This window comes from Formica exsecta, unplaced genomic scaffold (assembly GCF_003651465.1).
Source record: "Formica exsecta isolate Colony F162 unplaced genomic scaffold, ASM365146v1 scaffold47, whole genome shotgun sequence".
Taxonomy (NCBI): domain Eukaryota; kingdom Metazoa; phylum Arthropoda; class Insecta; order Hymenoptera; family Formicidae; genus Formica; species Formica exsecta.
This window is the reverse complement of record NW_021851936.1, coordinates 115461-128016: the sequence shown is the minus strand read 5'-3', so window position 1 is coordinate 128016 and position 12556 is coordinate 115461. Positions and strand designations below refer to the sequence as shown.

At 32.7% G+C, this 12556-nt stretch overlaps 3 protein-coding genes across 11 annotated transcripts in view; 2 read left to right on the top strand and 1 right to left on the bottom strand.

Annotated features, from left to right (window-relative positions):
* The window catches only part of LOC115241155 (S phase cyclin A-associated protein in the endoplasmic reticulum), a 41386-nt gene extending 34056 nt beyond the window's left edge, over positions 1 to 7330 (bottom strand). The window contains 11 exon segments of the mRNA XM_029816763.1: positions 1487 to 1610; positions 1692 to 1801; positions 1896 to 2342; positions 2475 to 2500; positions 2503 to 2683; positions 2768 to 2950; positions 3144 to 3624; positions 3704 to 4446; positions 4745 to 6057; positions 6371 to 6592; positions 7110 to 7330. Coding sequence (XP_029672623.1) covers positions 1487 to 1610; positions 1692 to 1801; positions 1896 to 2342; positions 2475 to 2500; positions 2503 to 2683; positions 2768 to 2950; positions 3144 to 3624; positions 3704 to 4446; positions 4745 to 6057; positions 6371 to 6581 — 3819 coding nt within the window. The 5' untranslated portion in view covers positions 6582 to 6592; positions 7110 to 7330.
* The window catches only part of LOC115241156, a 50075-nt gene extending 38941 nt beyond the window's left edge, over positions 1 to 11134 (top strand). Inside the window, exons 1-8 of one of the 5 annotated variants that reach the window (XM_029816767.1) lie at positions 7368 to 7697; positions 8022 to 8126; positions 8223 to 8288; positions 8375 to 8490; positions 8663 to 8938; positions 9052 to 9259; positions 9356 to 9576; positions 9646 to 11133. In XM_029816767.1, coding sequence (XP_029672627.1) covers positions 7647 to 7697; positions 8022 to 8126; positions 8223 to 8288; positions 8375 to 8490; positions 8663 to 8938; positions 9052 to 9259; positions 9356 to 9576; positions 9646 to 10666 — 2064 coding nt within the window. In that variant the 5' untranslated portion in view covers positions 7368 to 7646 and the 3' untranslated portion in view covers positions 10667 to 11133. Of the gene's footprint in view, positions 1 to 7367; positions 7766 to 8021; positions 8127 to 8222; positions 8289 to 8374; positions 8491 to 8662; positions 8939 to 9051; positions 9260 to 9355; positions 9577 to 9645 lie in introns of those variants that run through there. The other 4 variants (XM_029816768.1, XM_029816766.1, XM_029816764.1 and 1 more) reach the window with 4 other exon arrangements.
* Positions 11135 to 11621: 487 nt separating this feature from the next.
* Positions 11622 to 12556, top strand: part of LOC115241153 (dynein heavy chain, cytoplasmic) — a 19813-nt gene continuing 18878 nt past the window's right edge. For 3 of the 5 annotated variants that reach the window (XM_029816759.1, XM_029816756.1, XM_029816754.1), the window contains exon 1: positions 11622 to 12067. In XM_029816759.1, coding sequence (XP_029672619.1) covers positions 11824 to 12067 — 244 coding nt within the window. In that variant the 5' untranslated portion in view covers positions 11622 to 11823. The remainder of the gene's footprint in view (positions 12068 to 12556) is intronic. The other 2 variants (XM_029816758.1, XM_029816755.1) reach the window with 2 other exon arrangements.

Below are 12556 nucleotides of genomic sequence, written 5' to 3'. Positions count from 1 at the left end.
CGGAAGAAGTGCCACCCACTCTTAAATCTTACCCCGCTCAGAAGCAGTGTTCCTTATGTGGCACGATTGTAAGTTTTATATAATGTATCTTTTTCTTTCTTTTAACAAGATATTATATGCATTTGTCTATATCTTGTTAAATATCTTGTTAAAAGATATTGTATATAATAATAGTTAATTGTATATAATATATTTTACAGATAGCTAACGAAGTACATCTTTTGAGTCACTTGAAAGGAAAGGCGCATCTCGAAGCGGTACGAAATGCCCATGATAACCGCGAGCCATCGCGAGACGAACTTCAACGTTTTAATATCGCACAAATACGGGATGTCCCGGTCAATGTGGTCAGTAATAATAACGCGAACAGCAACAAGGCCGCGAGAGAGAAGCAGAAAGCGCTTAAGCGTCGATGTAGGAAGATAAAGCAACGCATGAGCTTACGTGGGCAAGAATGGGAGGATAAATGTAAAAATGAAAGTAATCAGAATTTATCCGTCGAATCGGCCAATAAAGTCAAATTTCGACGCAATTTAAAAGAGTTAGATAGATTGTATAATAATCATTCCAAATCTGCATGGTCAACTATAGCACTCGCTGCCTTGGAGCGTTGCTTGGGTGAAATTGTTCGAGCCTTCTCCAAATCCGTAAGTTCTACAGAGAAGAGATTATGTTTTTCTCGAGATTATTCTGCATCATTTTATATTCTATTTATCTTGTTATTATTGTATTCTGTTTCAGTGTCCATTTGATCAAGATGCGTTCAGATGCTTGAATGGATTTGATACCTTAACGAACTTATTGAACCTAGGCTTAAATACACAAAATACATCATATAATTTACCAAATAAGTAAGTAATGATTCCACAAATGTAATAGAATCTATTCAATCAATATTACAAGACATTTTCTGTTTGTATTAAAAATTTTAGAGCACTTATATCACTGTGTCGAGTCTACAAAGCGACCATCAATGAAAACATCGAGAATATAAAAGCCATTCTATTAAGCAACAAAATTCTCGTTATTTTGGATCTACTTTTACAACGTCTAGAGGTAAGTTTACATTAATTCTATCTCTGATAGCGTTAATTCTTCCGTGTGATTGATTTCATAGGATATAATGAATTATAATATGAAAAATTTCAAGATTGGTATAGTGATTTATTTTGATCCAACAATATATATATATATATATATATATATATATATATATATATATATATATATATATATATATATATATATATATATATATATATATATATATATATATATATATATATATATATATATATATATATATATATATATATATATATATATATATATATATATATATATATATATATATATATATATTGTTGGATCAAAATAAATCACTATACCAATCTTGAAATTTTTCATATTATAATTCATTATATCCTATGAAATCAATCACACGGAAGAATTAACGCTATCAGAGATAGAATTAATGTAAACTTACCTCTAGACGTTGTAAAAGTAGATCCAAAATAACGAGAATTTTGTTGCTTAATAGAATGGCTTTTATATTCTCGATGTTTTCATTGATGGTCGCTTTGTAGACTCGACACAGTGATATAAGTGCTCTAAAATTTTTAATACAAACAGAAAATGTCTTGTAATATTGATTGAATAGATTCTATTACATTTGTGGAATCATTACTTACTTATTTGGTAAATTATATGATGTATTTTGTGTATTTAAGCCTAGGTTCAATAAGTTCGTTAAGGTATCAAATCCATTCAAGCATCTGAACGCATCTTGATCAAATGGACACTGAAACAGAATACAATAATAACAAGATAAATAGAATATAAAATGATGCAGAATAATCTCGAGAAAAACATAATCTCTTCTCTGTAGAACTTACGGATTTGGAGAAGGCTCGAACAATTTCACCCAAGCAACGCTCCAAGGCAGCGAGTGCTATAGTTGACCATGCAGATTTGGAATGATTATTATACAATCTATCTAACTCTTTTAAATTGCGTCGAAATTTGACTTTATTGGCCGATTCGACGGATAAATTCTGATTACTTTCATTTTTACATTTATCCTCCCATTCTTGCCCACGTAAGCTCATGCGTTGCTTTATCTTCCTACATCGACGCTTAAGCGCTTTCTGCTTCTCTCTCGCGGCCTTGTTGCTGTTCGCGTTATTATTACTGACCACATTGACCGGGACATCCCGTATTTGTGCGATATTAAAACGTTGAAGTTCGTCTCGCGATGGCTCGCGGTTATCATGGGCATTTCGTACCGCTTCGAGATGCGCCTTTCCTTTCAAGTGACTCAAAAGATGTACTTCGTTAGCTATCTGTAAAATATATTATATACAATTAACTATTATTATATACAATATCTTTTAACAAGATATTTAACAAGATATAGACAAATGCATATAATATCTTGTTAAAAGAAAGAAAAAGATACATTATATAAAACTTACAATCGTGCCACATAAGGAACACTGGATCTTAAGATTGAAGATTCAACAGCACGTTGCCGAATGTGCTCAATATTCTCCACGTGCCGTCTAGCGGATTCTTGCTGTTTCTGCGCTATTTTCTTCTGCAGCTCTTCTTGATTAGCTAATTGAGCCGCGTGAAGTGCCGATAAGCGTTCTTCACGATCTCGTGCCTTTTCCCTCGCTAATTCCTAAAGAGTTAAAATCAAGATTAGAGAGTCATTAGATGAAAAAAATTGTGTGACAGTGCGTAAGCATAATAATAATCCATTTACCTGCCGTTCTTTTTCTCTTTCAAGCTGCATTTTACCAACTCTCTCCTCGCGTTCTCGTCGCGCTTGTTTCATTTTTTGTATCCTTAGCTGCCGTTCCGCTTCTAAAGCTCTTCGACGTTCTTCGGCTGCGGCTTCTTTAGCAGCTTTTTCCTCCTGTCGACGTTGACGTTCCTCTTGAATCCCCTATATAACACAAGTCGCAGTTATGTAAAAAAGAGTGCTATTAATATAATATATATATTTAATATATCAATGCAATATATTAATATGTTACATATAATATTTGTATTATATATATATCTTATATATATTCACAGAAAATGCCCAAAAAATCATTGAAAATTTGTGTGTTATCTTTTTGTCTGGAAATATATACCTGCAATCTTTCTTCCTGCTCTTGACACAATGCCATAAAATCATGCCTCTTATTTTGCGCCTCAAGTTCATTGATAAAAGCTATTTCCTTCAATTTCGAGTCCTCATCGTGTGCCTTCCTCACTATTTCTAACAAATGTTGCGTTCTATTTTCCTCCGCCCTTTTAAGTCTCATTTCCATCCTGATCCGTTTGTCTTCTATTAATTGATTTTTTGCGCTTTTGACGTCTTCCACTTTGTTCAATAACTCTCGCAATCGTTGCGATTTCTCCATTAATAGCTTTTGACGTTTGTCTTGCGCGCAAGCTTGTTTTGCTTGATATCTTCTTAACGTTTCGGGGAGCGATCTTTTCCGCGACGGAGACGAAAGCTTCTGATGCAATTCTAAAGCACGCCCCGGATGGCGAGCTACTAATGCACGCAATTGTGCGAGAGTATCAACCCGTTCCGCCCAAGACATTCCCTCCAACATATTTTCGTATCTATAATATCAATTTTATTAACAAATGTGACACACAATTATATCAAGACATTATATCAATATGCATAATAAGTATGTACCTATCCTCTAAACTAATATCATCAGTGACGCTACTAAGCGACACTATAGGCTCATCTTCCATTTCAAGAACCATTTCACCATCTGTCTCGTCCGTTTCCGTGTCAATGTCAATCTCGGTAGATTCTAATTCCATAATTTGCCGTTTCAAGGATGCCTCTTCGTCCGATAGCTGCTGAGATCTTTGAGAATCTGCTTCTTCTGTCTTCCTCTCTTCTTCTAAAATAATTCTTTCTCTTTCTGCCTGAGCAGCCATGAACTGTTGTATGCGTTTCTCGAGTAACTCGGCATCGTTCTTAAAGATAGCTGCAATCACTGACGTTGAATTGTCACACAAATTTAAAGTATTCTTCTTCAGCGTATCTTCGAGATCACTTTTAATCGTAGATGTCATGAATTCTCCTTTCACTTTTTTAACTTCATTATTCATGTTCTTGCCAGTTTTTCCTACAATGCATTTTTTCTTTTGCTTGTTGTTCCCATCGGGAGTGTAACTAGTCTTCTTTATCTTCTCTGATGGACTTTCTATTGACAAAGCTGGTAAGGATAGAGCAGTGCTTGGTTTATGAAAGCGTGTAGACATGTTCAGGTTATGAGTACTCCCTCTTCTACAACGGTTCCTAACTGTTTGCCAGCCATCACTTTCATCCTTTGTCTTTGGAGGTGCTGTTTGTTTCGTTAAAACTTCTACTGATCCATTCATTTCTCTATTTTGATCTTTCTTTAAGGTATTTTGTTCAGATGACTGAAAAAATGTATTATTTTAAATTAATTTAGACTAAAATATATGTACAATTTGTGGTCAAAATGTAAATGTTATACAATATTGATAAAGATCTTACCATATATGTATACGTAAATACATTATTAAGGAATTAAAGAATAAATTAAAAAGTCTTGTAAGATAATCGATGAAAAGTATATACATATATATATAATTTTATATTTGTATTAATTTGTTATTAGAATGTGTGAAATATATAACAAGCACATTATACATTCATAAAATAAAAACTATTCTTTAAAATATAATAGGGAAATACCTTATTTTCAGGAGTTTGAAATCGTCCTCTCACAATAACAGATGTTCCAGGCCTTCTTTTATTCGAAGTAGGTAAATTCTTGTCACTTAAACAAGTCTTACTTCTAATAAACTTTGGAGTTTCGCTTGAAGTTGATGATTGTACTTTAGATTTGGTTTGCGACACAGTTGAGTAAGCAGGTCTATTTGCATTGATTAATACAGAGCCAATTGATGTGTTTCGAATATCCTTATTATTCGATTTATCAGCAATTTCATGGGGATGTTTATTTATTTGATGATTAACTTGATTAATTTTTTCTGAAGTATTTTGAGCTATGGGTGTTTTCATATTTATTCTTTCAGTATTAATATAGTTGTTTTCACGTTTTTTAATACTATCCTTCTTAACTTTGGCATTAATTTCATGCTTTCCCAATCCAATGTTACTTTTATTACACGATAATTTGCTATCTGCGTTTTTCCCATCTGTCTTACTGTCTCTAATATTCACACCATTACTTTCTTTTTGCATAACTTCACAGTTACTACATGAAATCAGCTGAACATCCTTATCACTTTTACATGGTTCTCGTTTTTCTGCAGATAAATTAGAATCAGTTAGCTTTACAATGTTACTGTGCAAACAGTCCTTTGTTTGTTTAGAAACATTTTTAACATCGATCTTATTTCTAAAATCGCACGTCACACCTTCATTTAACGTCTTGCGATCCGCAAAACTATTGGCTTTTGATTGTATTGGCACAGGTTGTTTCACAAATACTTTAAGTGCTTTTGTCGATGCGGATTTTTCTTTATTCGTTGTTTGATTCCCAATCTTATCTACTCCATTTTTGCGTTTTTCTTTAATATCAGAGGAACAATTTTTGCAAACATTGTTTTTATTATCTTTCAATAATTTATGAACAAATTCTTCTTTTACATGATTAACTTTATTGTCCGTTACAATAGTAATTTTATTTTCACATATGGTTTGATCGATTGGACTCTTGCAAGAAAATTCTGTTGGACTTATTCTTTGCAAGGGACTAGTACATTTTGGAACTATTGTAGAATTCCATATACGGCAAGGAGAAGTTTTTCTAACTTCCCAAGCCAAAGGAGTTCGTCTTAACGGTGGTGACGAATTTTCATAAGCCCACTTAACTTTGAACCATTCTATCAAGTTATGAAAGTCTCTGGTATAATTTTCTAGCACTAGAATAACTTCTTTACATTCAGAAATATTTTCATCTTCTTCGCACGTTTGATAAATACCATCAACTGCTCTTTGTAAATTTCCAAATAGAAATGCCCAATATCGTGCCTGTAATTCTATACAAACAGTACACATTATTAAGAGTTGAATAATTTATGCTCTTATAAAAAACATTTTAGCATAATTGCAAACAATATAACCATTAAAAATGTTTGATATAAAAACCTGTCAATCTTTCTTAATGAGTTATTTAAGTTATTCTAATTTAAGGAAACTATGCAAATGAAAAGAAATTGTCTATTATTAAAATTAAGTGTGTTTGAATGTTATTCTATATATCAAAATATATATTAATCTTTTAAAATATCTTCACAGAGTGCTTCTAAATGTTATTTCCTTCTTTTCTAACAAAAGAAAAGGCTGTCTTACCAGATTTCTTATCACGACCTGTAGAAGCAGATCTCACTCTTGTAGCTGGTTTCATGGATCGCTTTGTTGTACCTGACTGAATCTGTCTTGGCACACTGGGTGGCTTTTTTGTAATTTTCTCTATATTATTCGTACCAACAGGTACATTAAAAGCTACCAAGTTTCTGGCTGCACGACCTTCTTCCTGGATGAGTAACCTGACGTCTGCCATTTTATAGATATCTAAAATGATAAAAAAGGCAGAATTTAAAAAATGAAAAATACTATTTATCAAAAATAAACTTATTAAAATGTAAGAAATAAAATATGTTGTGAAACATATTAAAAAAGAAAGAACTCGATAAACATATACAATATACAGAATAGCTCAACAGCCAATTGTATTTAAATGAACACATGCTAAAACAGGATTATCATCATGCATTAGCATCGTAATGACATGACCTACAGTAATGTCATTTCGTGTTGATCGGCTCTTAACTAGGTTATATTGTTGTAATTAAATATATATATGCTTTAAGTAAACAAGATGTATAATCGTTAGATGACGACACGTCGACAAGATATATTTCATAAACCAATATTTATAGTTTCCCACGCTATCTTCTCTAACGAATGACACTTATCAACTACTCGCTACTGTGCTTGTCAAACATACAACTTATAGTTACATTTACATGCGTATTACACGCGACTTACCCGTATTATATACACACATACATATATTTGTGATTTTTACCTGATATTTATGAGAAATCGCAGAACGACGATCGCCCGTTCCTCGCACGATTATGTTTCGTAAATGACATCTGAGGAATAATACATAACATTTTACGCGTAATTATACATCAGACAGGGATAAACACAAGTTTTCTGGCTCTTTGTTGGTTATATTAAGAGAGAAGCCTGAAATCTGAGACCTATTTGATTGGCTGCATTGAAAACTACTGTTATTTACTTCAGATTGGATTTTTCGCGCATACGCGATACGCGATGAATGCTAGAGAGAGAGAGAAGGAGAAGGCGTGGGTGGTGGGTGCAGTGCAGTATACATGTGTACAATTACATGAATGAGTCTTCTAATAATTAGAAATAATAAAATCATGAAAAAATTGTACTATAAATTTTAATGATTTTTTTTTTTTATTTGAGATCGAAGGCTTTTACGATTAATAAATCTGTATTTTCTTCTCCTTGATTTTATGTCACGTTTCGTAAGATCTCTTGCGATATAATGTATATATTCGAATATCATACGTGATATATTTAAATAATAATGATGGAAATAAATAACATGGATGAGGAAGACGAAAATGTCGTGATACAAGTATGATGATTTCACGAAAATTTGTATCTTTAAAGAAACTATATTGCCTTTATAAACAAAATAATGAGGTTATATTTACATACACATTCTTCACTATCTTTTTTGTGAAATTAAAATCAAAAATATTGAAAATAAATTAATGCATACATTATGTCATTTATTTTTTCTAGTCTGACAATATGGTTTTTTAATTGATTTAAATATACAATATTTAAATTTTTGTGTTCTACAAATTCAAATTGCAAAGATAATCATTTAATTAAGACTAAGAATTGAACAAGAAATAATATGTGTCAAAAAACTTAATATCTATTTATTTTACAGGGTAGCGCTCTTCATGAACATTTGTCAAACTTGGGTTACACGGACTTTGAAAGTGTATCTATGTCCAAGACAATATTTTTGGAAGAGAAGCAATATTTAAATATTGTAATTTTTATATTTTATCTGTAATGCATGGGTTCATACTCTTGATAAAATATTCTTTACATTAGTGCTAAAAATATATAATTTTGATTTTTCCAGAATATTAGAAGTACTATACAGAAGATTTATGAACAATTATTTTCTTTTTATTCCTGGGTAACACAGGTATTGTTTTCTTTAATAGCAATCAACTAGCATAATTGTATAATTTGCATTCTATTTAATTGTATTGCGCAATTTATTTTTTGCAGGAAAAAAGCATTTCTGAAAAGCAATTGAATGCCATTTTGAATGCACAAGCTTTGTTGAACGATCATCTTTTTGTGATTAATAATTTCGTAAGCAAGTGCAATGACAATTCTAAAAAGTAATTATTGCCTTTTGTATAAAATATCTTTGTGTCTATTTATAAATAACATTGTTTTATTTTTATTTGTATAAAATTTATGTGCAATAAAATAGATTAAATAGATTAAACCATCTTGCATACAAACAATTAAAACTCTAGAATTATATAATGATGGAATTATTGCTTGCAGAATAAGGCTGCAGGAATTAATTATAACTGGAGTAGTATTAATCTCTTCAACATGTATTTCGTTGTGTAAATGTAAAGTGTTACCAATATTATTTGCATCATCTGCAATATGTTACGCCGGTTATATAAAATACTCACGTTCTTGTGTAAATAGAGATTTAAAAAACGTTATATCATTACAAAATGAACTTCTTGCTATGTGTAAAGAAAGTCTTAAGATTTTGCGACGTAATTGTAAAACAAAATTAAATTTTGACACAAGTTTTCAACAATTTTCGTAAGTATTCACGCAAACTCGTCAAATTGTTTAAAAATATTAATATTTCAAATACACAAATATTTAAATCAAGAGAAAATTATTGTTATTTTCTTTTTCTTTGTTTCTACTAGTCATTTCATGGAAAAAAAGGTGCAATATCTGCAATCTCTAACAAAGACTTTAGTCGAATTTATGGGAAATATTACATGCATCTATTACCAATGCTCCCTATTGATTGCAAAATTATTGCCACCAGATGTATGTAACGAAGAATTGTTTACAAAATTCGAGTGTAATTCGTTTGAAATATCTGGCGAAATCGACTATCAAGCATTAAAGGTAAATAGCACGACAATGATTTATATATATATATATATTTCTTTATGATAAATTCTCTTCTTGTATCATATATTTTTATATCTTTTTTATTTGCAGAAATTGTATCACACCTATCTTCTGGTACAATCAGAAATGTTGTATTTATTAGCTATTGCGTATGACAGCAATACTTGGATACATCGTTGTCAAATGATTCCTGAAACGAAATTAGCTCATATAATTCACATCTTGATTAAAGAATTGACAGTACATAAAATCAAATTGTCGGAAATTATTAATGCTTATCATAGTTGTAAAATAGAACCAGTACGACATAAGTAAGTTGAAATGCATGCTTATGTTTATATTTACTACGAACAACAACTACGAATAACACATCATGTTAGACTTTTTATTAGGGCACAGAGGACCAAATGGCAAGATCCGACTGTTCAATTGGATTTGGCATCGTACAAACTACAGTTAGCCTATAATCAAATGTTTTCAATATTTAAAGATATTGATGACTGCATTAATCAGGAAATTGGCATTGATAGTGAAACAACTGAGATACTGATGCAAAAGTTGGATAGAGCATTCAAAGAGATTGGTATAGCTAAGAGTCTGACGGAATTTGTTGTTTTACTAATGGCAAGATCGGGATTCCATAAACCAAGGGACGCTCAGTCTGTAACTAATGATACTATGATAAATCAGAATCCCAGTTTGCCTGTAATAATGGATTCAGATCCAGAGATTCTCGATGAAGTATTCGAGGAATATATAAAAGATGACTATCCAGAACCTTTACACGAAGAAACAGATGAGTATTTGTTGGAACAGCGAAAACTGGATAAACTTTTGGTAAAGAATTTTATGAGCGAACTGAAAGAAGCTCTAGTTGATAAACATAAATCTATGTCTGAACGAGAATCGAAGGCCCTACAACGTATATACAAAAATATATCAAAAAATTCTATATCGAATACTGAAGACAATAAGGACTGTCGATTTATACCTATTCCACCACCGATGCCTGCTTACTACATATGGTCAAGTCCATTAAGCGACATTAATTTGAGACATAAAAAAATAATTTCTTCCACTTGTAAGGTTAAAAATGATGATTTATCTATTCAAGAAGAGATTGACGATTTGGATGAAAATAACGATTCAGCAAAAATATTAAAATACAAGAATATTTTTAATATGCCATCCATGGAAGCCTGCAAAACAGAAAATGGGGAATCTCTTACATATTTACCCCAGATTCTGCTTCAAACACAAGCTATGCAATTTACTACAAAACTACGACCCACTTTTCTCCAGGAAGAGACATTTATAGGAAGTGGTGAAAATTCCGAGGATGAAATAGATAATTCAAGTGATAACGCAAGTAATAATAATGGAGAGAATGAAAATTCTTGATAATAACTTGAGAGCTTCTCGAAATTCTTTTTCCAAAGTCACTGCTAATTATTTCTCCTGATTCATAACTTTCACTACCAACGAGAGGAATTCCTGAAAGTCGAGCTGTCCAGATGCTGTAAGAAAAGAATTGCATAAGAAAAAGATCGCGAATTTAACAAGTTATAATTTATATCTCTTGAAATTTTAATACAAAAATTTTAAATAGTACATTGCATATTTTACATTATATAAAATTGAAAGCTAAAAATTGGAAATTGAAAGTTCAAATGTAATTTATCCTATAAAATTACGTCAATCAGGCAAATATGTGATTGTCAGATGCACATTATATGTACACATATGTGTATGTATGTTGTGCGGCGCGTGTGCGTGTACACATTTCAAATAAAATATAAATTTAAAAAGATTTACCTTACATAATTATCCCAGAAACGATCTAAATAAAAAACACGAATGGATTAATTAAGTTTCAGCGTTTTTTTTTGCCTCTTTTCGCTTTCTATTTCAAACAGACTATATACAATTTTTTTTATTTTTTCACATATGAAAAGTGCTGATAAAAACAAAAACACTAATTCGGTACTTCATCGATGATGGCCAGTAACTTTAACTTTAGCATGTATGTAAACAAGAATATCTTTACGAAAATTTATTAGATTGCGTTTGAAAATCTACTTGTTGGATAAAGGGTGCGTTCAGGAGACAACCGTTCGAACGTGATTGGTTCTTACTTCTAGAACCAACAAATCAACGTCGAATGTTGACAAGACGACGTTCAACGGTGTGTCTCCTGAACGCACCTATTGTAAGGTTGTATGAGCAATCAAGACAAAGAAATCTGTCTGATTGATCCTGCTCCTGGATTGGTCAACTAAACGTTATTCTTCTCCGACGAACAGATTTTCGAACGCAATCGTAAACTTTGGACTACAGGACACATGTCACCTTTCGGGATTACATACATAGTTCATGTTCGTGGCTCGCAATAGTCAGTGGCAGTGGCACTAGTGGTGAACGTGTATCCGCTGGTAGCCGCTTGACAGTTGATTCTGGAGCGGGGAGATCAGTCGATCTCCTGTAGTCGATTAACACGCTCTTCTCGAGACCAATCTTGGTCAAGTAGTTCACCGACACGTAATAGTACCCGACCCGGCATGGGCGATTCCTTGGATGGTTCCGGGGAACCGTCCCCGGAGTCGCAGAACGTCGCGATCGTCGAGTTACCGACGTTCGCCAACTATCTGCGCAAGGCCGTCACCGTGCTGCTACCAGACGAGGATGCGGTACCACCCGCGTTTAATCTGGCGCTCGACGAGCGCTATAATCAGGACTGTATACGCAAGTTTCTCGGCGACTCGCAAGTCAGCTCGCTCTACATACAGAGGAGCTCGACCAAAGGTGAGCGCTTTCGATCGATGCGTCGTCTTTCGTTCCTCGTCGTCTTCGGCGAGGACGTTCCCGATGCGCGAGATCCTCCATTGCTGTCGGAGCAACGGTACATTCAATGTGAGAAGAAACGCGTCCTGAAAATCAATCGCGAATATTCACACGCCTTATTGTTAGATGATCTCGCTCCTGCAGGATGACTCACTCGCTCGCCGGCGAGATCGATATATATGACAACGCATTAATTAATATCGACTGAGCGTTCGTTTCTCAATTTATTTTCATCCGATTTTTCGGATCGAATTCCTCTCGCGCCGCACGGAGTTTGATAACGAATTCGAGGAATCTCTCTTGTCTATATTTATATGTCTGAATAATCGAACGACATCCAAATGTCTTACTTTAACAATTAATTTCCTTTTAATATAAATATAATTATATTTTATAGAATGGATAAGATACACTATATAATATATATAATTAAGGTTTTTTTTTATGTAT